General features: G+C 60.8%; 2 protein-coding genes across 2 annotated transcripts; one reads left to right on the top strand and one right to left on the bottom strand.

Annotated features, from left to right (window-relative positions):
• Positions 1-758: 758 nt before the first annotated feature.
• On the bottom strand, positions 759-7,089 carry DOK1 (docking protein 1). The gene is made up of 5 exons (XM_083862495.1): positions 7,024-7,089; positions 6,586-6,879; positions 4,274-4,382; positions 3,722-3,894; positions 759-2,266 (listed from the first exon to the last, which is right to left on the bottom strand). Exons 1-5 carry the CDS (start codon positions 7,084-7,086, stop codon positions 1,139-1,141), a joined length of 1,767 nt encoding a protein of 588 aa, XP_083718621.1. The 5' UTR covers positions 7,087-7,089; the 3' UTR covers positions 759-1,138.
• A 2,698-nt stretch (positions 7,090-9,787) lies between these two features.
• LOC310909990 (protein O-GlcNAcase-like) lies at positions 9,788-21,559 on the top strand (the record flags this gene model as incomplete). Its single annotated transcript, XM_083862380.1, has 17 exons — positions 9,788-9,827; positions 11,576-11,627; positions 12,708-12,805; positions 13,393-13,523; positions 14,040-14,211; positions 14,452-14,550; positions 14,812-15,096; positions 15,210-15,338; positions 15,803-17,073; positions 17,168-17,342; positions 17,610-17,666; positions 18,320-18,405; positions 18,617-18,721; positions 19,952-20,043; positions 20,429-20,621; positions 20,702-20,873; positions 21,156-21,559. The coding sequence occupies 17 exons, from the start codon at positions 9,788-9,790 to the stop codon at positions 21,290-21,292; spliced, it is 3,294 nt and encodes a 1,097-aa protein (XP_083718506.1). The 3' UTR covers positions 21,293-21,559.
• Positions 21,560-22,076: the final 517 nt, after the last annotated feature.

Genomic DNA, 22,076 nt, shown 5'->3' with positions numbered 1-22,076 from the left:
CCTGGCCACAGCTGAGCTGTATTTTTACAGGACCAAGGCTTCCCCCTGCAACCTGGGCATCAGATAAATGACCAGAGCTCATCACCTTGTCACCATGTCACCAGCCTGGGAACCTCCAGACTTCCCCAGTAGTTTGGCTGAGCTGGAGCTGCAGAAGTTGTGCTCAGCCCCCTGCACAGGCACAGCACAGTGCTGCCTGTGACCTGCCTGTCCTGTTGGTACCAACAGGCTGCTAAAGCTGCAGAAGTCACCCAGACGTGGGGACAGTAACTGCCAGCATGCCTGGTGTGGTCCCACACACAGAAAAGACAACCTGTTCTTTTCCTGGGAAGGTTTCTGCCCAAGGCTGGCCACAGAGCAGTCACCCAAACCACACAACAAGGATCACAGATTTTGCCATTAAAATCTATGGCACCCAGACTGGGCCTTTCCAGGCCTTCCAAAGCAGCTGGGAACAGCAGTGGGATCAAGCTGTAGAAGGAGTGATCCTGTGATTCATCAACAGCCACTGAGCTGCAGCAGAGCTGGCGCCTGTCCCTGCTCAGCCTTATGCCTGGAGGCCATCACATATCTCAGCCTGACTCTCATTTCCCTTAATCCCCTGGCACCAGGGCATCCAGCCACAGCTCAACCTGGCAGGCATTTTTCTTTGAGGCTCCTGCTTAGCTCAGTAGCTCTGGCACAGACACAAACATGCACCTGCACCTCCCCATCCATGCCACAGGCAAACGTGTCGTTCTGAGACAAACAGACTTTAATATTAAAATAACTTTGTATAAAAATACTTCTGGAGACTGATGGCAAGCAGCTTTCCACGCACAACAGGCACCAGAGCCCTGCAGCCTGGTCAGACAGGAAGCCAGAGCAGAGCCAGAGCAGCAGGTACAGGAAAATACCAGCCCTCCTGCAGATCGGAAGGCACAGTGGAGCCAGCTCCAGAGCTGGAGAAACACACTGGGGCTTGCACCAGCCACAGCTCTCTTGCTCTCTTGCAGTTTCCCTCCAGGGAAACACAGCCCTTCAGCACTGGTGAGCAAAAGGGGCTCTGCCTGAGCCCAAACAGCCCCAAGTCACCCCGGGGAGGAGGAGCCCAGCTGGGCACTGGGGTGCCCAGTCCCTCCTGAGATAACAGAGCAGTTTAAATCTCCCCTAAGTCCTCATAGAGAGGCGACAAGCTGTACTCATCCACACTCTGCTCCTTCTTCTGCAGCTGCTGGGGCTTCACCACCTGGCTGTACAGCACCTCCACGTTGTTGTTGTTGCTGCTGTTGAGGCCAGGTTTGACAAGCACCTTCTCAGGGGCAGCGCCGCCCCATCTCCTGCCAGCGTCCTCCACCCTTTCCACCCCTTTGGGGATGAAGGCAGCTTGGGGCTTGGGGGCTGGCACTGGCTTGGGGCTCTTGGCCTTGGCAGGGAAGGCAGGTACCGAGTAATCGTCAGTGCAGGGGTTGTAGGGGTACTCGTAGCCACCGCCGCCGTCGTGGCCCTGCGTGCGCCAGGCCTCGCTCGTGGGCCGCGCCTCGTCGTAGATGCAGGTGAGGGAGCGCAGCGAGCGGCCAGCGCGGCCCTCGGGCTCGTCATAGATGTGCTCCTTGTGCCCAGGAGGAGCCTGGCTGCGACCCTGCCCCTCAGCCCTGCCCTGCCCCTCGGCCCTGCCCTGCTCGTACGGCCCCGGGTACGGCAGCACCGGCAGCCGCGGCTTCGGCTCCTCCACAGCCCCGCTGGACGCCTTGGCCACGCTCATGGCCTTGCTGTCAACAGGGTCCGAGTACAGCGGGTCCGGCCATGGCTGCAGGCCCTTCACCGAGTCCAGGGGCTCTGAGTACACGCTGGATAGGTCCTCAGCTGGCAGCATAGCACGGAGCACCTTGGGCAGAGGGGAGCGTGGTGGGGTGCTGGACACCGTGGGCTTGGGCGGTGGCACGGGCAGCTCTGGCAGAGTCCGGCTCTTCAGCAGAGACGCGGCGTCTCTCTCTTCTGCTGCACCAGCCCTGGGTGCCAGCCCTGCTTTGGGTGCCGGGGCGTCGTCCCCCTCAGCGGGCAGCTCCAGGTTCAGGCTGTCAGCCAGGGCCTGGCGGATCTGCACCACGCTGGGGCTGTCGGCTTCCAGCGAGTCGCAGCTCTGCCGGTTCTCCTCCACCTGCGCCTTCTGCTCCTGGATGGAGGCTTCCACCAGGCGGAAGATCTCGTTGCCCTGCTTGGTCTCAAAGGTGAAGTTTCCAGGTCCTGAGTCACAGCGCCTGCCAGCCTCGAAAGAGAACATCACCTGCAGGGGAAGCAGAAGGGTCACATCCTGCTCAGCACCCACATATTGTGCAGGCTGTGCTTCTCACCAAAGTGGCTGCAGTGCTGATCCTGCACATCCTGCAGGAGAGACTGCCCTGAAATCCTGCTCCTTCCACTCCCAAAGCAAGGGCCATCCTGTGCCCAGCAGCTGGGCAGGGAAAGGCCACATTACAAACTGCAGAACTGCAGCATGCCTGAGGGGACACCACTGTGAGTGCCCCAGAGAGCTGCAGCTCCTGCTGGAGCCCTGCTGGCTTCTGTGAGCAATTCCAGCAGTTTCAACCACTGGCACCAGACAGTCTAGGAAATAATACTGAGTAGGAGTGAGAAGCTGAGTGCCAGTTCAGCAGGGGAAACCAGTATGGAACCCTAGGTAAGAAGGGAGCGATCTGGAAGCAAGAGATACAAGAGGAAGAACATGGCTTTCCACAGGAGAAAGCTCAGCAGCAGCAGCTCAGTTACCAAGAGTAAGCAAAGCACTGACCTACCAGCATTAATCTGTTCATGGTAAAAGGTCCTCTAAAGAGAAGTCTTGCACCAGGGCTGTGCTTCCTCTGGCCTAAACATAGTCTGGTGAGCAGGTTCCCACCAGCTGACACCCACACCCTTCCTGAGCCTCATTCCCTTAACCACGGTGATTTTCTGACTCTCTCACAGGCAGCAGCAGCCCCTTGCAGTTGCCACAAACATCTCTGTGGACAAACTTATTTTTGTGGGCCAGTGCTGCTGAACAGAAGCACAGTCAGCCCCTCTCTGCTCAGGTCACTGTGGGTGCAGCTCCCCACACCCTGCAACTCTCCTCCTGCCCCCAGCATGAACTCTGCAGATGAGCTGGACATCTCCACAAGGGCAGCTCGGTTTCCACCTCTGTACTGGGAATGTGCAGCAGAAAGCACCAAAAGCAGAGTGTGGCCAACATGGTCACTGCTACAAACAGCCCCAGGGCCACCACTAAACAGCCTCAGGGCCACCACTTCCTTCCTGTCCAGCAGAGCCCAGACCTCCTGCACTCAGGGTAGCAGCAAGGCAGACTGGGGACTCACTGCAGGAGGGCTCTGGAGCAGCGCAGACCTTCAAAGGTCAGTGAGAATAGGGGCAGTTCACCCCACAGAATGAGCAAATCCAGAGGAACTGGTGTCTCAAAGCCTCTCTGCTCTGGCCACCATCCTCAGGAGGGAGGGACTGAACCCAGAGCAGAGACAGGACTGCCAAGAGCCAACGTTCCTAGAGCCTGGGGAAAACTTGTGTGCAGCACTGAGGGATGTCCCTGCTCATGGCACAAGCTGGGAAGTGCTGGGATGGAGAGGGAGAGCAGCAGAGGCAGTGGCCTCAGTGACAGTGGGACAACCACAGAGGGGATGAGTGTCCTGCCAGCCCACACTCCAGCATGGTGACACCATAACTGAGGACAGTCAAAGTGACAGATTGTCCCCACCTTGTCCCGGCCGTATCTCCGGAGCAGCCGGTAGGGCCAGACGTAGAGGATCCTGTCTGTCCGTGGGTCCTTCAGGACGAGGCTGTCCCGCTCAGCCTTGAGCACGTAGGTGCCACGCAGCTCACACCGCTCCGCTGCCTCGGTCCGCTGCACCGTCACCCAGAAGGCGTTCACTGTGGGGACAGGGCTGCTCAGGGCAGGGGGACACAGGGCCTCACTGCAGGGACAGGGCTGCTCAGGGCAGGGGGACACAGGGCCCCACTGCGGGGACAGGGCAAAGGCATACACAAGCCCCACTGTGGGGACAGGGCTGTTTAGGGCAGGGGCACACACACAGCCCCACTGTGGAGACAGGGCTGCTCAGGGCAGAGGCACACACAGCCCCACGGCAGGGACAGGGCAGGGGCACACACAGCCCCACTGCAGGGACAGGGCTGCTCAGGGCAGGGCAGGGGCACACAAGCAATGCCCAGCATGGCCCCAATTATGGGGCAGCAGCAGGACAAGGCCCCATGGAAGGCAGCCGCACATCAGGGCAGCAGCAGATCCCACCTTCATCTCTGGAGTAGTAGATGGAGTTCACAGCCATCTCCAGGGCCGGCGACTCCTCGCTGCCCTCTCGGCCATACTGTGACACCACACCATCACTGGGGCCATTTCCCTGGCAAAGGAGAGCAGATCACACTCAGAGTTGTCCTCCGAAATCAGTTCCCAGGCCCCCTTGCATGGCCTGGGCTCTGCTGCCCTCCCCAGCCCCACAGAGCCTGGCTGTCCTGCACTCTGCCCACCCCAGAGCCAGTGACAGACCCCCCTTGAGCCCACATGAATACAGATAAACAGGGCCAGGCAGCACAGGGGGGACTTCCCTGAGCTCCTGGCAGCACCCTGTCCCCAGCTGGGCTCTGCACTGACAGGGAGCAGGGCAGCACAACCCACAGAGCTGCCCCCAACCCAAACACACCCTGGTACAAGCACTGATGGCCTGGTAACACGGGGATCTGTGTCCTGCCTTGCCCAGGAGGAGGGCGAGCCTGCAGAGGGGAAGCGAGCACTTCTATTTTAGCACATGCAGAACTGAAAATGCAACACACACACTGGCCCCAAAGGGCCCCAAAGGACACAAACCTCTGGTGCTTTCAGAGATCCTTCTGCAGAAAAGCCCCTCAGAAATTACAAGGTCACCAAGCCCTGTGCAGCTGGCACAAGGGAGGCTCAGTGTGCAGCCAGGAGCTGGAGCTGTTCCTTGGGGTTGCAGCAGAGGGTACATCTTGCAGAATCAAGTGCCACAGTTTCAGTTTAAAACCCACACACACGAGCTTCTTAACAAGAAGCCCAAACTAGGTGCAAAAAAAGGCCATCCAGCCCTTGTGTTTGGGTCTTAAAACCTCATGTCCTAAGAGCTGTTGGCAGCAGCTCCGCCTCAGATAAAGCATCCAATGCAGCAGAGCTCCAGCCTGGAACTGGAAAGCCAAGGGCCACCAAATCTGCCACAGCCTCTAAAGGCTCCATTTGACTGCACTTTTCCCAATCTTTAAAAGGAAAAAAAAAAATCTGTTCTGAACTCCAAATGATCTCTGGCCCCAGCTCTCAAGCTGCTGGACCCTGCACACCCTCTGGGCAGGAATGTGACACAAAATCACATTCTCCACGCAGATGACCAGCAATCCCAGCTGAGGATCTCCAGCTCTGTGCAGAGAGGCCATGTGCAGCTCTTGTGCCTCCTGCTCCAGGTCAGGCCTTTTAAAAACATGTGCCAGGCCCTGTAGCCTTTTGCTCACAACCTCCTAAGCTGTCAGCTTGCTTCTGGACCTCAGGCACACAAATGATGTCTCCCATGTGAGGAATGGCATGAGCACAGCTCTGCTCCAAGCAGGCGCTCCCTGGTCTGGCCACCACCCTGCCCCACTCCAAGGATGTGTTGTGTCCCCAGCTCAGCCCCACAAGCCACTTCCAGGGCAAAGGCTGCAACCCTGACTGCGCCAGGAGACACAGAGTCATTTCCCCCAGTGCCTCTCAGCCCTGGCATTGGCTGCAGACACGCTTGGCCTGGCAGGAGACTGCAGGGAGACGTGTGAGGGACAAAGGTAAATCACACATAGCAAACATCCATCAGGAGCAGATCCTGGGATCACCAGCTGTGCAGCCCTGCCCAGCACTCCAAGCCTGGCATCACCTGGAGCCCAGCCCAGGGCTCTGCAAACATCTCCCAGGAGGGAGAGGCAGCACTGTGGAGCTGGGCAGGCGTGGGCTGCTGTCCCAGAGGGGATGGAACACCACACTCTGAGAGCACCCCCTGCCCAAACAGCCTTGGCTGGTCACTCTGGCTGACCACCAGCTCCAGGGGCTGCAGAGGACGGGGTGCAGGACAGCTGTCCCAGGGGCCCAGCACAGACTGGGTGTCCCCAGCAGCAGCCAGGAGTGAGCCCCAAGGCTGGGAAAAGGGGCTCCAGGTCCTGGAAGCAGAAGAGACCCAGAGCCAGGCACCACATCGCTCTCGAGGCTCCGCTTCCGCCGCCGCTGCTGTGGCAGGAAAGGCAGCAGTGGTTGGGCCAAGAGGAAACGCTCCTCGGCCATCACTTGGCCTCCCGCCATCCCCTGCAGGGCCAGCACGGGCTCTGCACCCAGCAACAAGAGCCCGACGTGAAATCAGGAGCCACAACCACGAATTATTGACAGCACTCTGAGGAGCCCCACAAACCACAGCAGGAGCCATCGAGAGGGCACCGGGGTGCCAGGGCAGGGCGCTTTAAACCCGGGACCACTGGGGCTGCCAAAGGGTGTCCTTCCCTGAGTAAAGGGTGACACACACACACACAGAGTGATGTCCCTGTCCCGTCCCCTCCGCCCGCCCCTCGGGGGCTCACCGGGAAGGCGATCTGGCACAGCTTCGCCACCCACTCCTGGCTCTGCTCCTTCTCGGCCGCGAAGAGGAAGGTGCGGTCGCGGGTCTCCAGGCGGAAGGTGGCGGTGCCGGCGCGGGGGCCGCCCTCGCCCACCGGGGCCACGCTGGTGCAGTCGCTGAGCCGCACCACGGTCCGGGCGAGGCGCCGGGTGCCCGCCCGCCCGGCCGCCGACGGCTCCTTGCTGTCGAACACCTCGAGCCGGGCCACGCCGTGCTGGCTGGCGGGATAGAGCGCGGACCAGCCGCGCTTCCAGCGCTGCGGGGAGACGGGTCAGCACCGCGCCGGGGCCGCTCCCCGCCCGCGCCGGCCGCTCACCGGGAGCGCAGCCGCCCCGAGGGCAGGGGGGGAAAAAAGGAGGGAAGGAAGAGGGAAGAGGGAGGAAAGGACCCCCGGACCCACCTTGGCGCCGAACTTGTGGCTCTGCTGCACCAGCAGCGGTCCCTCCATGGCCGGCGGCTCCATCCCCGAGCGCTTCCGCCCGCGCCGCTGGGGCGGGGACCGGGCGGGGACGGGGCGGGCACCGGGATGGGCACCGGGACCGGGGCGGGGCGGGGAGCGGGCGGGGACGGGGACGAGCGTGGCAGGGACGGGGCGTGTTCGCCTGTGCGCGCGTGCATGAGCGTGAATTCGCGCGTGTGCGCGTGCATGAGCGTGAGTGCTCGTGCATGAGTGTGAACGCCTGTGCGCGTGCATGAGCGTGAGTGCTCGTGCATTCGTGTGAACGCCTGTGCGCGTGCATGAGCGTGACCGCGCGTGTGCGCGTGTCCGTGAGTGTGAATTCGCGCACACACACGCGTGTCACAGGCTGTGTGTGCTCTCGGCGGGGACGGGAAAACGTCCTGCTCGGGGGATAAAGCGAGGGCGATGTGGGTGGGGAGCGGGGGTGAGGTGAGGTCTCACCGGACAGGGAAAAGGAGTGATGTCTTTGATAGGAGGGGAAAATGAAGTGGAGAAGTAGAGGCCGCTTAGCTCAAGCTCACAGTCCAAGAAAAATCGTGGTGCTCCTAAAGAGAGCAGAGAAAGCAAAGAATCGCAGCAAACACCTGTGTGTGCACAGCCCTGCATAGCTTTACTCTCTGACTGTCTTTGGGGACGGGCTAATGCCATCCATATCCTCTACCTCCAGCCACGCCATGTCCCTGGGCACTGAGGCCACTCCAGGCTGCTCCCAGCGCTGTCCCCGGGCACCGAGGCCACTCCAGGCTGCTCCCAGCGCTGTCCCTGCCATGCTTGGCCACTCCAGGCTGCTCCCAGCGCTGTCCCTGCCATGCTTGGCCACTCCAGGCTGCCCCCCTGCAGGGCCAGGCTTGAGTCCAGCATTCCCAGCTGCAGGTGAGGCAAGGAACAAGGACAAGCACAGCCTGTGCTCAGCACACCCCAGGGTGGGTGACCCAGCCTGGTGGCACTCTGATGGCACTGAGACCCTGCCAGGTCACTGCTGGTCACTCTTGGGCTTCTTGTGGCTTTGATGGCCCAGGCACCACGACTCGGTTTCCTGACACGACATAAACCTGAGAAGGGAAGAGGGAGAAGCCACAGATCCTGGTTTTCCAGGCCCTGATGCCCATTTCTCCACCTGTGGTTGTGATGAAAGGGCTGCAGGTGGGGAGAGCAGCTCTGGGGAGCTTTGCAGTGCCCGGATGAATTGCAGGGGTGACCCTCTGCACTGTCCTGGCTTCACCCCTCACATTTGTGTGGCACCAAAATCGTGCTGGTGTCCTGGTGTAGGAATGACACTCCCCAATTAGGTGTTCACACTGAAACATCCCAGACCAATTGCTCACAGCCCTACCCTCCCCCGGGGCAGGACGGAGAGGAGAATTAGAGGCACAGAAAGTAAAGATCTGAAGGCTGAGATAAGAACAAGGTGCTAGAAAGAGCAGTGGGATGTAACCGCAGCAATACCAAAAAACAGAGTGTAAAAGATCAGACTGGCAAAACAATGACATCAAGAGACAGACACAGTGGTCTGGAAAAGAACAGAATGATTCGGTGGTGTCAAACACCCCGGGCCGTGTGTAGGCAGAGCTCTGTGATGTGCAGCTGCAGGACAGGGAATTCATGACGTGTCTGCAAACCACAGCCCGTGGCACAGAGACAGCCAGGAGCTAAAGGAGCTCAGAGCGGCTCCGAGCAGGGTGGCACAAGGCAAAGAGCCTGACACAGGCAGGTGAGTCACCTGCAAGGCACACGGCCCGGCCCGAGGGGACAGACCTGGAGAGGCATCGCCCCCCAGGCCGGGCGGGAGGGTGTGGCCAGGGCAGGGGCGAGCTCAGGGGGGAACACAAGGAGATAACGACACTCGACCCCTCGGGAACAACTCTGGGGTTGTAGGAAGCTTCAAAGGCAGGAGAAGGATTGTGCTCGGGCTGCACCGGGAGAACCCCCGCAGTTGGGGACGTGGGGACCGGGGCTGGCGTGGGGACCAGGCGGGGCCCCGAACCCGGGGGCGGCGGCGGCTGCAGCGCCGGGGGCTCCGAGACTGCGCCTCAAGCATCGCCTCTCAGGGGCTCCGCAGGGGATTTCGGGGACCCCCCCCCCCCCGCTCCGCCCCGCGCCCCGGCCCCACCCGCGGGGCCGCCCCCTGCGCTGCGGCGAGCGCGTCCCCGCGGGGAGAGACGGGCGGTGGAGCTGCCCCTGCGCGGAGCTCACCGTCCGTCCCCTGCCGCGAGCATCCATCATCATCCCCCAGCAAACATCCCATCCATCCCTCCGCGCATCCTTCATCCCCCTGCGCACCCTCCATCCCTCTGCGCATCCTTCATCCCCCTGCGCACCCTCCATCCCCTCCCGCAAACACTTCCTCCCTCCCCGCGCACCCTCCATCCATCCGCACACTTTCCATCCCCCCCGCGCACCCTTCATCCCTGCGCGCACCTTCCATCCCCCCCGCGCATCTTCCATCCCCTCCGCACACCCTCCATCCCTGCTCGCATCTTTCATCCCTGCGCGCATTTTCCATCCCCCCCGCGCATCTTCCATCCCCTCCGCGCATCGCTCCGCGCACCCTCCGCCTCTGCGCGCCCCCCGTCCTTCCGCGCACTCCTTCAACCCCCGCTCCCCCTCCATCTCCCCGCGCACTCCTCCGCCCCTCCGCGCATCTCTCGGTCCCCCCGCGCATCCCTCGTTCCCCCCGCGCCGGCAGGGCCGCTCCTGCGCGGGGATGGCGGAGCGGCCGCGCTTCCTCTGCGGCGTGGTGGAAGGTAGGTCCCCCCGGGGCCGGTGCCCGAGCCTTGCAGGGGGTGTTCCCATCCACCCCAAGTGAACCGGGGAGGGGGGAGGTGGGAGTGGGGCCCTTGCACAGCCCCCCATCTCTGCCAGGTCTGGACCAGCAGCTCTGGGATGGTCCCGGCTCTCCCTGCAGCCACCCCAGTAACCCCCAGAGGGGCACAGGGATCCTCTGCTCAGTCTCCAGAGCTCTACACGGTGTTCTTGGCTGCTCTGGACTCAGGGGCAGCTTCCTGGTGTGTCCCCTCTGCCCACCCTGTGCATGGGGCAGCAGTGCCCAGAGCTGGCCAGGGAGAGCTCTGTGCCTCCCCCTCCCCACATCCCCAACTCCCTCTGGAGCTGAGCCAGGCCTGGCACCCACCAGACAAAAATCCCCTGCCCTTCTCCTGTGAGGGGCACTGCCCTCTGCCTCACCTGAGAGGAAGGTGAGGTGCCTATTTTGCACCATGCAAATAAATGTAAAATAAACAGGAAATGCAGGGGTGGAGAAAGCTGGCATGAGTCAGACGAGAATCATTGATATAGTAGAGCTGACCTGGGAAAGAGGACAGGGATGATGCTGGTAAATCCATTCCAGGAGAACATTGCTGGCAGGGCGTGTGCAGGACTCAGTGGCCTCCTTGCCAGCCCACGTCAGTTCACAGCAACATGTGCTGTCGTCAAAGTGTCACTTGTCACTCTGGGGACCTCGCTGGGATCTTGAAATAGCAAATTATTTACCACAGAAATAGCTTCTTTTGGGCAAAATGTTTGCTGGGATTCTCGAGTGGCCACAAATTTGGCCCCGTGCACAGTGGGGGATGGATAGCAAGGTGACTATTGTATATTATTCCAAAGTGTATGGAATAACCATGTAGGTGTTCAGGCAGGTAGAAAATCTGTCTGCAGGGAGAGGACAGATGGAGAGTGGGTGTTGCTGTGGTGCAAACCCCCCTCACCATTGCCCAGGACTGGTGCTGGGGGCTGCAGGGTGGGCTCCTGCCAAAGGGAGCCAAGGGAATGAGGGCAGATGAGCTCTGGGACACTCAGGTGCTTTGGGAAATGCAGGTGCTTCCCTGGGTGACACCGGCCTCATGCCAGACACAGAGAGCTGGTCTTTTCTCCCAGCTTAACGGAGTTAGTACAGCCTGCCCCTGTGCACCAGCCAGTCTTGGGAATGCCATCACTTCCCAAAATCTGCTCCCCTTGGCCCTGACTGCTGGAAGGAGCAGTGATTGACTCAGAAGTTGCCCGTGATGCAGGGAGAAAGCAGGAAGATGCTTTGATGGCCAATTGCCATCACTGTCCAAGGCGTAATGGATTTTCTGTGAGACTTCCCATTGCAGCTGCCAGATCTTGCAGAGAATTTAAGCGGCTGGAGGTTCTTCTCTTGCTAAATCCCAGGTATGTGCTGGGACACTGACAGGTTCTCCTTAATCTCTGCTTTGAGGAACTGTCAAATCTGCATCTCTCCAAACCCATTTATCAGCCTGTCCCCAGGGGAAGGGGTCTGTGCTCCTCTGGATATCCTTTCTCCCTGGCTTTGCAGACAACTCTGCACCTCTCTGATTTTCCTACATGCAGAAATAAGAAGGGACTTTCCTTGGAAGTGATCCCAACAGCAGAACGGGTTCTGCACGTCTGGCAGGGCATCTCTGTGTCCAGGGACTTTAAACAGTCCAGAGACCGTTTTAATGCACTCACAAACAACTGCATTTTGCCTTTTATTTCCTCCTTTTTCCAGGTTTCTATGGGAGACCGTGGTCAATGGATCAGAGGAAACTTCTCTTTCAATGGCAAGTACCCTGAATGTTCCTCTCTGAAGGGGCGGTGGCAGCCAAGGGGCCTCATGTTCCTGCAGTGCCCCCCTGTCCCAGCGCTCTCACAGCCCCTGGAAGGATCCGCGCTGGGCCGGGGGTGGTGGGTGCTGCGGGATGGATGGACAGATGGACGGACAGACCGGCAGGTGGTGCTGGGGCTCTGCACATCCCGGTGCAGCCCCGTGTGTGTGCCCTGGCCGCGTCCCCGCTGCCACCAGCGAGGACAAGGACAATTCCAGCCAGCCCGGGCTCGCTGGGGCCGGGCTGAACCCTGCGGGGATGGAGGGTGTCACTCCATCCTGAGCACAGGTGGCTGCTGTGTCCTGAGGCTGCCATCCCTGCCCGGTGCAGGTGGCCCTGCTGTGTCTCTGGGAGTCCCCATGGGTGTCTGTGTCTCACCCTGTGCCCCTGTGACCAAAGGATGTGCTCAGGATCTGTCACTGGGATGGGAGTTTTTGGTGCAGCTCCTCTCCAAGCAGCTGCTGCCCATGCCGGGGCCAGCAGTGGGATGAGCTGCACTGACAGGACCTGCCACCAATGAATTGGGGCTCTGCAGGGCCTCCCGTGGGCAGGGCCGTGGTGACAGTGACAAGTGTAATTAGGGACCAGAGATGCAGGTTCAGAAAATAGAAGGAAAACAATCTGTGATGTTTTAAAGCACCTCAGGAATGAGAAGGTCTAACGGGGCCCTTGTCTGGTGCTGGACTGGGATGTGTTCACATGGTGGCACATGAGGGTGACATGTCCATTGGTATTTTTCTTATCTGAAAAAAAACCCAAAATAAGGGACTTCCATCATGAGGTAGCTGAAGTGCTTTCTACTCTGTTCACCGTGGGAAAACATAAAACATTCTCTGCTCAGGAGGACAAATAAAACCAAATGAATATATCAGATGGCTTCCATAGAGAAGTGCCAAAACAGGGAGGTGTCTGCCCTCCCAGGGGACTCTGACACAAACCTTAGAGCTCAGCACTGGGAGCTGAGACTTCTGTCTCCATGTGGCCCTGCAAAGAGCCCGTGTGGAGCCTGGGTGACTCCTTGCTCTCCCTGCACAGGCTGCAACGCCGGGGGCTGAACTGCTACATGTACGCGCCCAAGGACGAACTGAAGCACCGGCTGCTCTGGAGAGAGCCCTACACAGAGCATGAGGCAGGTAGCGGCTCTGCTGGGCCCCTCGGGGGGCTGCAGGCATCCCAGGTCCCTGAAGGGAAAGCATGGGCTGTGTCCCAGCTATTTCCATCCTGCCAGGACCCTGCCCATGGCATGGAGGCCCCCAGACCTTGCCAAGGGCAAGAAGATTCCCAGACTGTGCCCATCATGTGGAATTGCCTAACCTGGGACCACCCAGCTTCCCATGAGGGTCTCAGGCAATGTGCTTGAGTATACCCAGGCCCACAGACCCTTGTCAACAGTCCTCTGTGTGGGAGTGGAAATGGAGCCTCTCCCCTCCCAATCATCTCAGTTCCTTGCTTTCAGGATCCTGGGGTTCACTCTTCCTCCAGTCCTTGTCCCGCTCCATCTCCTGTCCCTCTTTGTACCTTGTGCTGCTCCATCCTTTATTTTCCTCCATCCCTTTTTTCCCTCCATCCCTTGTCCCCCTCCATTCCTTATCCCATTCCATCCCTTGGTCCTGCTCCATCCTTTGTGTCCCTCCATCCCTTGTCTCTCCCTTGTCCCCCTCCCTCCCTTGTCCCCCCTGTGCCTCCCAGCTCTCACAGACCCCCTGTGCTCTGTCCCCAGCCCGCATGAAGTCTCTCCTCGAAGCTGCCCACGAGCAGGGGGTGGAGTTTATTTTCGCCATCTCTGCTGGCCAGGACATGGTGTTCTCCAGCGCCGGGGATCGGCTCCTGCTGCAGCAAAAACTCAGGCAGGTACCGTGGGCCATTCCTTCATCCCACTGCTCCCAGGCAAGGGGCACGAGTGTGGTCCCTGTGCCCACCCCATGGGCTGGTGTGGGGGGGTGAACCCCTCCTGCTGCTGCACAGAGGGACAGCTCTGGGGTGCTCAGTGGCCAATGTGCTGTCCCTGTCATGGTGACAGAGAGCTGAGGGCTCCATCCATGCCTGACTGGGGGCAGCAGAAGGATCAACCAAGCCCCAGAACTTGCTGGGCAGCACTGAGGGCTGGCACAGGCTGGAGCAGAGCCCTGAGTCCCCAGAGAGGGCAAAGAGTCACTGGTGTGGTGGGGTTGCTCCATGGGCAGCTGCTACTCCCTTGGCACAGCCCAGGCAGGAACTGCCCCATGCTGTGCTGTGCCCAGGTGCTGTGCTGTGCCCAGAGGCCCCTCTCCAGCCCCGTGGGGCTCTCTGCTGCCCAGGTGCCCCTCTCCAGCCCCGTGGGGCTCTCTGCTGCCCGGGGATCCCAGCAGCCCCTGTCTGTGCCCACAGGTGGCTGCCATGGGGTGCCGCTCCTTCGCGCTGCTCTTCGATGACATCGACCCCTGCATGTGCCAAGCTGACAGAGATGTCTTCCCCTCCCTGGCACAGGCTCAGGCCTCTGTGGCCAACGAGGTGTACCAGGAGTTGGGCCAACCCCCTGTCTTCCTCTTCTGCCCTACAGGTACTGCCTACAGCCCAGGTGCCCAAACCAGGGAGCCCCCTCAGACTGGGGTGCCCCTGTCCCCCAGCTGAGAGCTGAGTGCCCTGGCAGCCCCCACAGCTCTCCCTGGACTCCTCACACTCCCAGGGGTGCTTTGGACATTTCAGGAGTAGATTGCAGCAGGGCCCTTATCCATGGTCCCTGCAGCCCTTCCTCTCCTGATCCCCAGCCCTCAGGGGATGCTCTGTGCTCTCTCCCCAGAATATTGCAGCTCGCTCTGCTCTCCCAGCCCCAGCCAGTCCTGCTACCTGCAGACCATTGGCCAGGAGCTGCTCCCAGGGATTGGTGTCATCTGGACAGGTGAGTGCCAGGACCAGCTCTGGGTGTGCAGCCACGTGCAGTGTCTGCAAACCCCTGGGAGAGCCACCAGCAAGTGACCTCACTGTGGTGTCTCACCTTGGGGTGTGCAGCCCCAGCCAGGCAGGAGTTTGAGCTGGGGCTCTGCTCTCCTGACTTGGGAGTGTGGGTGTGGTGACTGGAACCTCATCCCCATGTGCATGTCCCTGCTGTGTGTCTGTGATGGACCCTGTGCCCCTGTGTGTCCCTTCCCTGGTGCCCCAGGCCCCAAGGTGGTGTCTCAGGAGCTCTCAGCAGTGCTGTTGGAGGAGGTGGAGGCTGTCCTGAGGCGCCGCCCCGTCATCTGGGACAACCTCTACGCCAACGACTACGACTGCAGACGTGTCTTCCTGGGCCCCTACATGGGCCGTGCTCCTGGCCTCATGTCCAGGCTCCACGGGCTGCTCCTCAACCCCAACTGTGAGCTCCAGGCCAACTTCATCCCCATACACACTCTGGGCACCTGGTTTCAGAGCGAGCTGGGGAGCTGTGCCCCCCCTGACCATGCAGGTACCTGGTCCCTTGGTGCCTTGGCAGCTCTGTGCCTGCCCATCCTTGCCCAGCCCTGCAGCTCTCCTGCACGGAACCAGGGCTGCCCAGGCTGATGAGCTGCAGTTCCTCAGGAATGGAGGAGGTGGCAGCCCTGGAGAACAGCCAAGGTGCTCAGGATGGAAGCTACAGCCCCCAGGAAGCCTTGGAACTGGCGCTGCGTGACTGGGTGGTCGAGATAAACCAGCAGGCCTTGGAGCCAGGTAGGAAATGGGTTTGCATGTGCAGCATCCCTCAGTCCCTGGAGTGCTGGATCAGCTCTGCCAGGAGCTCAGTGGGTGAGGGGTGAGGGAGCCCCAGCCCTGCCCATCTGGAGGGTCTCAGGGGCTGGTGTGCCAGCAGGGCCATGGTGGGCAGGTGTGGGTGTCCATCCTGCCAAGCTGCCCCACATGGACACATCCTGGGGAGGGTTTCTTTGGCTGGCAGAAGCAGAGCCTGGGCCAGCTCTGGAAGGAGAGGTCAGCCAGGGGTGAGCTTGGTGTTTTGCAGTGTTTGCCTCTGCAAAGCCACAGCTTCACCAGCCCCAGGGGCCTGAACTCGAGCCCAGGGTCCTGGCAGCTCATCCCCTGCCAGCTCAGGGATGGAGGTCCTCAGCACTGTCCTGCCCCATGGGCAGTAGTTTCCATGCAGGTGCCAAAGGAGCTTCCCTCTTGTTCCTTTCTGCCAGGAGGAAGGACCCCAGGACACCCCAGTGTCAGCCTCAAGGGAGGACCAAGGCTGCAGCCTGGCACAGCAGGAGGACAGGGGGTCACTCCTGATCCTCAGCCCCCCAACTCTGCTCCTGGTGGGGCAGATCAGCACAGCCCTGAGCCCTGTGGAGTGGCACCAGAGGAGGGGTCCAGGGAGGTGACCTCAGAGCCTGAGAAGGACAGTGGGAACAGGACACCCACAGGCCATCAGCAGAGCCCTACAGGAACTGGGGACCAGCTCACCCCAGGGAGCAGGGAGAGCTGTGAGCCCTCCCCTGCTCTGCCCAGTGTGGCTGGGAGTGCCCAGTCTGCAGGAATCCCAGTGGCCACCAAGACCCTCCCCAGCCCCACCACGAGCTCCAGCAATGGGGCCAACACCAGTCAGAACATTTCCTTGGCCACCAGTGATGCCAGGACAGGGGATGGCAGCCCCATCCAGTCTCCCAGCAGCACCCAGCCTGAGGCCATCAGCTCTGATGTGCCCCAGACACCCCCAGGACCTGAGGCTGGTGCCAGCCCTGGTGCCCCAACCCCACTGACAGATGAAGCTGGTGCTAGCCCTGGTCCCATGGCACCAGTGACCTCAGAGGAGGCCAGGACCAGCCCCACAGCACAGGTGACCCCAGAGGAAGCCAGGACCAGCCCCACAGCACCAGTGGCCCCAGAGGAGGTTGGGTCTGGCCCCATGGCACCACTGACCCCCAAAGAGGCCACAACCAGCCCCACAGCACAGGTGACCCCAGAGGAAGCCAGGACCAGCCCCATGGCACCAGTGACCCCAGAGGAGGCTGAGTCTGGTCCCATGAGCCCCAAGGAAGCCAGGACCAGCCCCACATCACAGGTAACCCCAGAGGAGCCCAGGAGCAGCCCCACATCACAGGTGACCCCAGAGAAGGCTGAGTCTGGTCCCATGAGCCCCAAGGAAGCCAGGACCAGCCCCACATCACAGGTGACCCCAGAGGAGGCCAGGACCAGCCTCACGGCTCCAGAAGAGGCTGAGTCTGGCCCTGTGACACTGATGACCCCAAAGGAGGCCAGATCCATCCCCACAGCACCGCTGACCCCACAGGAGGCCGTGTCCAGCCCTGCAGCACCACTGACCCTGGAGGAGGTGAGGATGCTGGTGGAGCTCTTCTACCTGCCCTACCACCACGGGGCTCTGGCTCAGGAGCTCCTGGAGCACTTTCGGTGGCTGCGGGCAAACAGCCTCAGCGTGGGAGTCCCAGCCACGGCGCCCGATGCCTGCGGGGTAAGATTGCTCCTGATGCTGCTGCAGGAAGGTGAGGTGGTTGCCATGTGTCGGGTGTCCCCCAGGTTGCTGACACATGCGCTGTTGTCCCCAGGGCACGCGGTGGCGAGGCCGGGCTCAGTCCTTCCAGCTGCTCTGCGAGCGGACGTGCCGCCTGCACAGCCGCCTGGTCAGCACCGCGGGCCGGGCGCTGCTCTACGACCTGCACCCCTATCTCTGGGACATCCGGAACCTGCTGCTGGCCGCCAGTGCCTTCGTCCTCTGGCTGGGTACGTGGCTGATGCCAGCCCTGCCAGCCCCTGCCAGCCCTGCCAGCCCCCATCACACCTATCCAAACCCAGCCCCCCTCCTGATGCTCTTTGGGGATCCGCTGCTTCCCCACAAAGAAGGGGAAGGTGTCTGGGATCCATCCCCAAGATCTGGGGTTTCAGTGTGCAGATGGTGGTGCCAGGGTCCCTCCTGGGAGCTCACCTCCCTCTGACAGCTTTTCTGGTGCTGCCCCGTGTCCTCTGCTCACCACCTCGCCTCCTTTGCAGATGGTCACCTCCTCTGCGAGCCTGATCCCAAGGGCACCTGGGGGAACTGCTTTGGCTGTAAGTACAGGCATTGCCCTGGCTCACCCACCTGGGTGGGGGGTCTGGCTGCTGTTCCTCATCACCTCCAGCCCCACAGCAGCAGCCAGCAGTCGCCGTCAGGCTGCCCTTCCCCACACTCTGAACTGCTAAATGGAGCAGGAATGGCCCTGGGAATGACACACTGGGGCAGGATGAGGCACTGCTGCCAGGGAGGGAGCAGATCTTCACCATATCTCATAGCCATTTCTAGGATATTGTTCTTCAGCCCTTTTATCCCAAAGACCCCTTAGCCTGTGTGGAAAAAGGGTTCTGGAAGCAGTAACACCCCGGGTGACAAGTGGGGCTGGTTTTTGAATGCCTGTGCATCACTTTGCATGGTTTTCCTCTGGTTCAGGGCTCCCTGGTTGCTCTGGGGGCCTTGTGACCTCTTACAAACCACGAACTGTTACCAGGTGATGACCTGAGCAGGTCTCCAAGTTCAGTGAGAGAGCCATGTGCCTTGAGCCCTTTCCTTAGGGAAGCAGCATGTAGGGCACATCCTCACCATCCTGGGCTGCACAGCTGGGGAATTTGGAGCTGTGACAGCAGGGATCTGCATGGCAGAGGCTGATCTCCCCCTGCCTGGCCAGTTTTTGTTCACCTCGTGTGTGTCTGTGTCCTGCTGCTTCCAGGGTGCCAGAGTATCACTGCCCCAATCCTGCTGGGGAGGGACGCCGAGCCCTGGGCACGTCGTGGGGGTCTCTTTGGAGAGCTGCAGGTGAGAGTGTGTCCCTCCTGTGGGGGCCTTTGGGAAGCCAATATCCCAACCCTGCTGCTGAGCTGCTGCAAACTTGGGAAGGCAGAGCTGCCCTGGGCCTCTGAACCTCAGCTCCACTTCCTGGGGCTTCAGGAGTCTCAAAGCCATTCTCCTGCTGCCTCCAAGACAAGGTTTGGAGCCAGGATGAACTGATGGGCTGTATCTCTTCCAGGCACTGCTGCCCGTGGGGAACAGCTGTGACCTCTTCTACCATCCACCACCTCTGTTCCCGTCCAGCCAGCTGTACCTGCTGCGCCCACTGCTGCCCCTGGACAAGGTGGGAGCCCTGGCGTGGAGGGGTGTCCTGCCAGAGCCTTTGCATGGTTTGTGCTGCCCATAAAATGATTAGTAACAGGGTCATCTGCTGATGACCCCAGGCTGAGCTCCCAGTTTGGGGTGACACAGGTGGCAGAGATTCCTTGGGTCCAGCTCAGAGCCAGCTGGCCTGGGGCAGCTCTTGGGGCTGTGGTCAGCAGTGTGCCAGACCCTGGCCTGGAGAACCTGCTGTGGCCTCAGCAAGTCTGTGACAGGACCCTGAGCAGAGCAGGAGAGGGAGCCCCTTCAGCCATGGATAAACCTACATCAGGGCAGAGTTGCCAGGTTGTGGATGATCTTCAGAGCAGCCCCAGTGCTGATCTTCAGCACTGGCTGTGAGCAGATGTCAGGAAAAATCCAGAACAGGACAAGTCTGGAGGACAACCTCCTGCCAGAGCCTGTGGGGACCCATCTCCAAATCCCTTCTTCAAACATTCATCTGGTTTATGGGGTGATTCCCTGCTAGAGAGCAGCAGTTTCTGTCAGCTATGACCTGCTTAGTGCCAGCCCCCTGCTCTGACATCCCAGCAGCTCGATGGGACAGGGAGGGAAAAGGAGAATCTGGATACAGAAGCACAAAATGTTAAAGTGCTGCCAAATCCAGTAGGGCCCCAGGTTCCCTGTGTACCTGCAGCAAGCACCCCTCTCCCTCACCCTGCTCCTCTCCAGCTCGAGGAAAGGCTAACACCACAAATCCAGCCACCGGAGACACGAGTGCAGCTCCTCTCAGGCTGAACCTTGACAACAACAATGTTTGTGAAGCTCTGAGAGGAAAAGCCAGCTGAGCCCATCAGCCCATGTCAGGAACAGGCACAGCAGGGCACGGTCCTGCCCCTGTTGTTGGGTGATCAGGGCAGCCTCCCCTTTCAGGAGCAAGGCTTTTATCCGAATGTTTGCAGCAGCAAAATCAACTGTGACCAAGACAGGACATTGGGGGATGTCCTGCTGTGCTCAGGCTCTCTGCAGACCTGGGTTTCAGTGTTGTTTTTGGTGCCGTTCTGGCTGCTCTCAGTGTGCTCCTGCCTGGGGCCGTCCCTGCAGCGGCTGCTCTCGGGATGCCTGACCGGAATGGCAATTTGTGGTTTGAAGGCTGGCTGTGCTGTGGCCATGAGCCCGAGGCCAGCAGAAGGTGGTGGCTGGCATTGTGGCATGGCAGGCACAGCCAGGGCTGACACAGATCCGGGTCTTCCAGGGAGAGCTTTACCGCATGTGCCGGGAGAGTTTGGACTGTGATCCCAAAGTGGCAGAGATCCTCGTGGCCCACCCAGATCTCCTCGGTGACAGGTGAGATGTGGCCCCTCTGAGGCTCCCTCTGGCCAGGCTGTGCCGAGCCTGGACATGTAATGCAGGGCTGGGGAGTGAGGTGATGGCCTCTCTTGGCATTCCTGTGGGGACTAGCATTGCCCCGTGGCTGGCAGTGGCCTCACTGGGAGGGACAGGGAGGGACATCCCCATGCTGATGTCCAGCAGGGTTATGGCAGCCACCACTGTGGATGTCCAACCTGGGTGCTGGAGGCTGCAATGGCTCCCCTTGTCTGAGGGTTTCTCTTGGGGGTCTCAAGGGGTGGTCAGTGGGTGTTGTCCAGCTGGGGCGTGAAGGAGGAGGCTGCTCTGAGGTTTCCCAGAAGCTCCAGGCTCAGCTCAGCCATGCTCCCACTTTACCTGGCAGGCTCCTGGGCAGCTTCCTCAGCCTGAGCCCCGAGTACACCTTTGTGCTGGAGGATGAGGGTGGCCCGTGTGGCTACGCAGCCGGAGCACTCCATGCCGAAGGCTTCCTGCAGCAGCGAGACAGCAGCTGGCTGCCAGCCATAAGGCACAAATACCCCCCCGACCTGGGCACAGGGGGCTCAGCTCTGGGACAGGTGAGGGGACACCTGGAGCAGAGGAGAGCGGGCATGGGAGAGGTGGAGGTGGTTCCCTCACTTGTGCTTGTCTCCCACAGGATGCCCTGGAGGAGGCAGTGCTCTTCTTCCACTCAGAGCCTCTGGCAGTGCCCCAGCCTGTGCTGAGGCGCTTCCCCTCGCTGGTACAGCTGGGCACGGCCCCCCGAGTGCTGGATGTGGGGGCCAGTCGCAGCCTGGCCCTCTGCCTGCTGAGTGCACTCAGGGCCAATGGTGAGCATGACCTCCGAGTGCTGGCCCTTCATCCAGCACAACCCCATCCCAACTGCTCCCTCAGCCACCAGAGCTGGGAGCTGTCCCCTCTCTGGTGCAGTCTGACAGCGCTCCTGGGCACTGTCCCCTCCCTTTTGGGGGGACAAGTGGACCTGTGTTTCAGGGCATCACAGGGGCACTCCATGACAAAGGGGCAGGGGAGGGACCCAGACCCTTTATGGAGGGGGTCCACCAGTCCCAGCACTGGGGTCACAGTGCCCTGACCTCTCTCCTCCCTTCCAGGCTCACGGGGAGTGTTCTGCCAGGTCAGTGACACCGACAGGCAGCAGCTGAGCTTCTACAGCAAGCTGGGCTTTGTCGCCCTGCCGGTGGCCTGGGGCAGCTCTCCCGGCTCTCAGCTCCTGGGACGGCTCCTCTGATGGGGCACAGGGAGGCCATGCCCCAGGACAGGCTGGTTCCCCAGGCCAGGCTGAACCCCCCCCCCCCATCCCACACAGAATCAGCAATCAGGAGCAGAGGGGCACCTCAAGCAGGCCAGGTACACATGAGAAGGGACATGGGGGCGAGCAGGATGTCCCTGGGATGTGTGCAGGGCTGTGAGGTGCCTGGGTAGCAGAGAGATATTTCTGCCATTCATGGAATTTGGGCACCTCTGTGCCACCCCAGCTGTTCCTGTTTGCTGGGTACCCTCCACCTTTGCTGGGGAGCCAGGCTTATGGGCCTGCAAGATCCCATGGGCAGTATTTGGGTTTTTGTGGTCCTGGAGCACAGCCTGGTGCCTTAGTGCTACAGGAGTGTCCCTGTCACACAGGCTGGGCTGTCCAGCTCTCTCCACCCCCTGTGTGGCCTGAGACTGGGCAGCCGGTGCTGGGGCTGGCTCCCAGCACTGAGGACCTGCTTGTCTGTACGGATTGATGTGGTTTGGGATGAGGTGAGGCAGCCTCTATTGTTGTGCCTGGGGCCAGAGGCAATAAAGCATTTGCTGGGCTCTCCCCGTGGCTCATTTCTTGGGGGAAAGTCTTGGGGTGCCAGCACATCTCTCTACACCCTCATACACTCTCACACATCTCACACTGGCTGTTGTGACAGTCGGGTTTGTGTCCCCTCAAACAGCAGCTCCCCACAACACACCCCAGCTGCTCCACTCTGTTCTGCACTGCGGGAAGCTGCTCCAGCCGCTGGCAGTGTGAGCACAGGGCTGTA

Source organism: Zosterops lateralis, assembly GCF_965231275.1.
Source record: "Zosterops lateralis genome assembly, chromosome: 5".
Lineage (NCBI taxonomy): Eukaryota > Metazoa > Chordata > Aves > Passeriformes > Zosteropidae > Zosterops > Zosterops lateralis.
The sequence above is the reverse complement of the archived record's forward strand: the minus strand, read 5'-3'. Positions and strand labels throughout refer to the sequence as shown.

Excerpts from the sequence above, each read along its gene's own strand:
- DOK1 (XM_083862495.1), bottom strand. The coding sequence starts at position 7,086 with ATGGAGCCGCCGGCCATGGAGGGACCGCTGCTGGTGCAGCAGAGCCAC. Across the intron at positions 6,880-7,023 it reads GCCACAAGTTCGGCGCCAAG|CGCTGGAAGCGCGGCTGGTC; the intron begins GTGGGTCCGGGG and ends GTCTCCCCGCAG. Across the intron at positions 3,895-4,273 it reads CTACTACTCCAGAGATGAAG|TGAACGCCTTCTGGGTGACG; the intron begins GTGGGATCTGCT and ends CTGTCCCCACAG.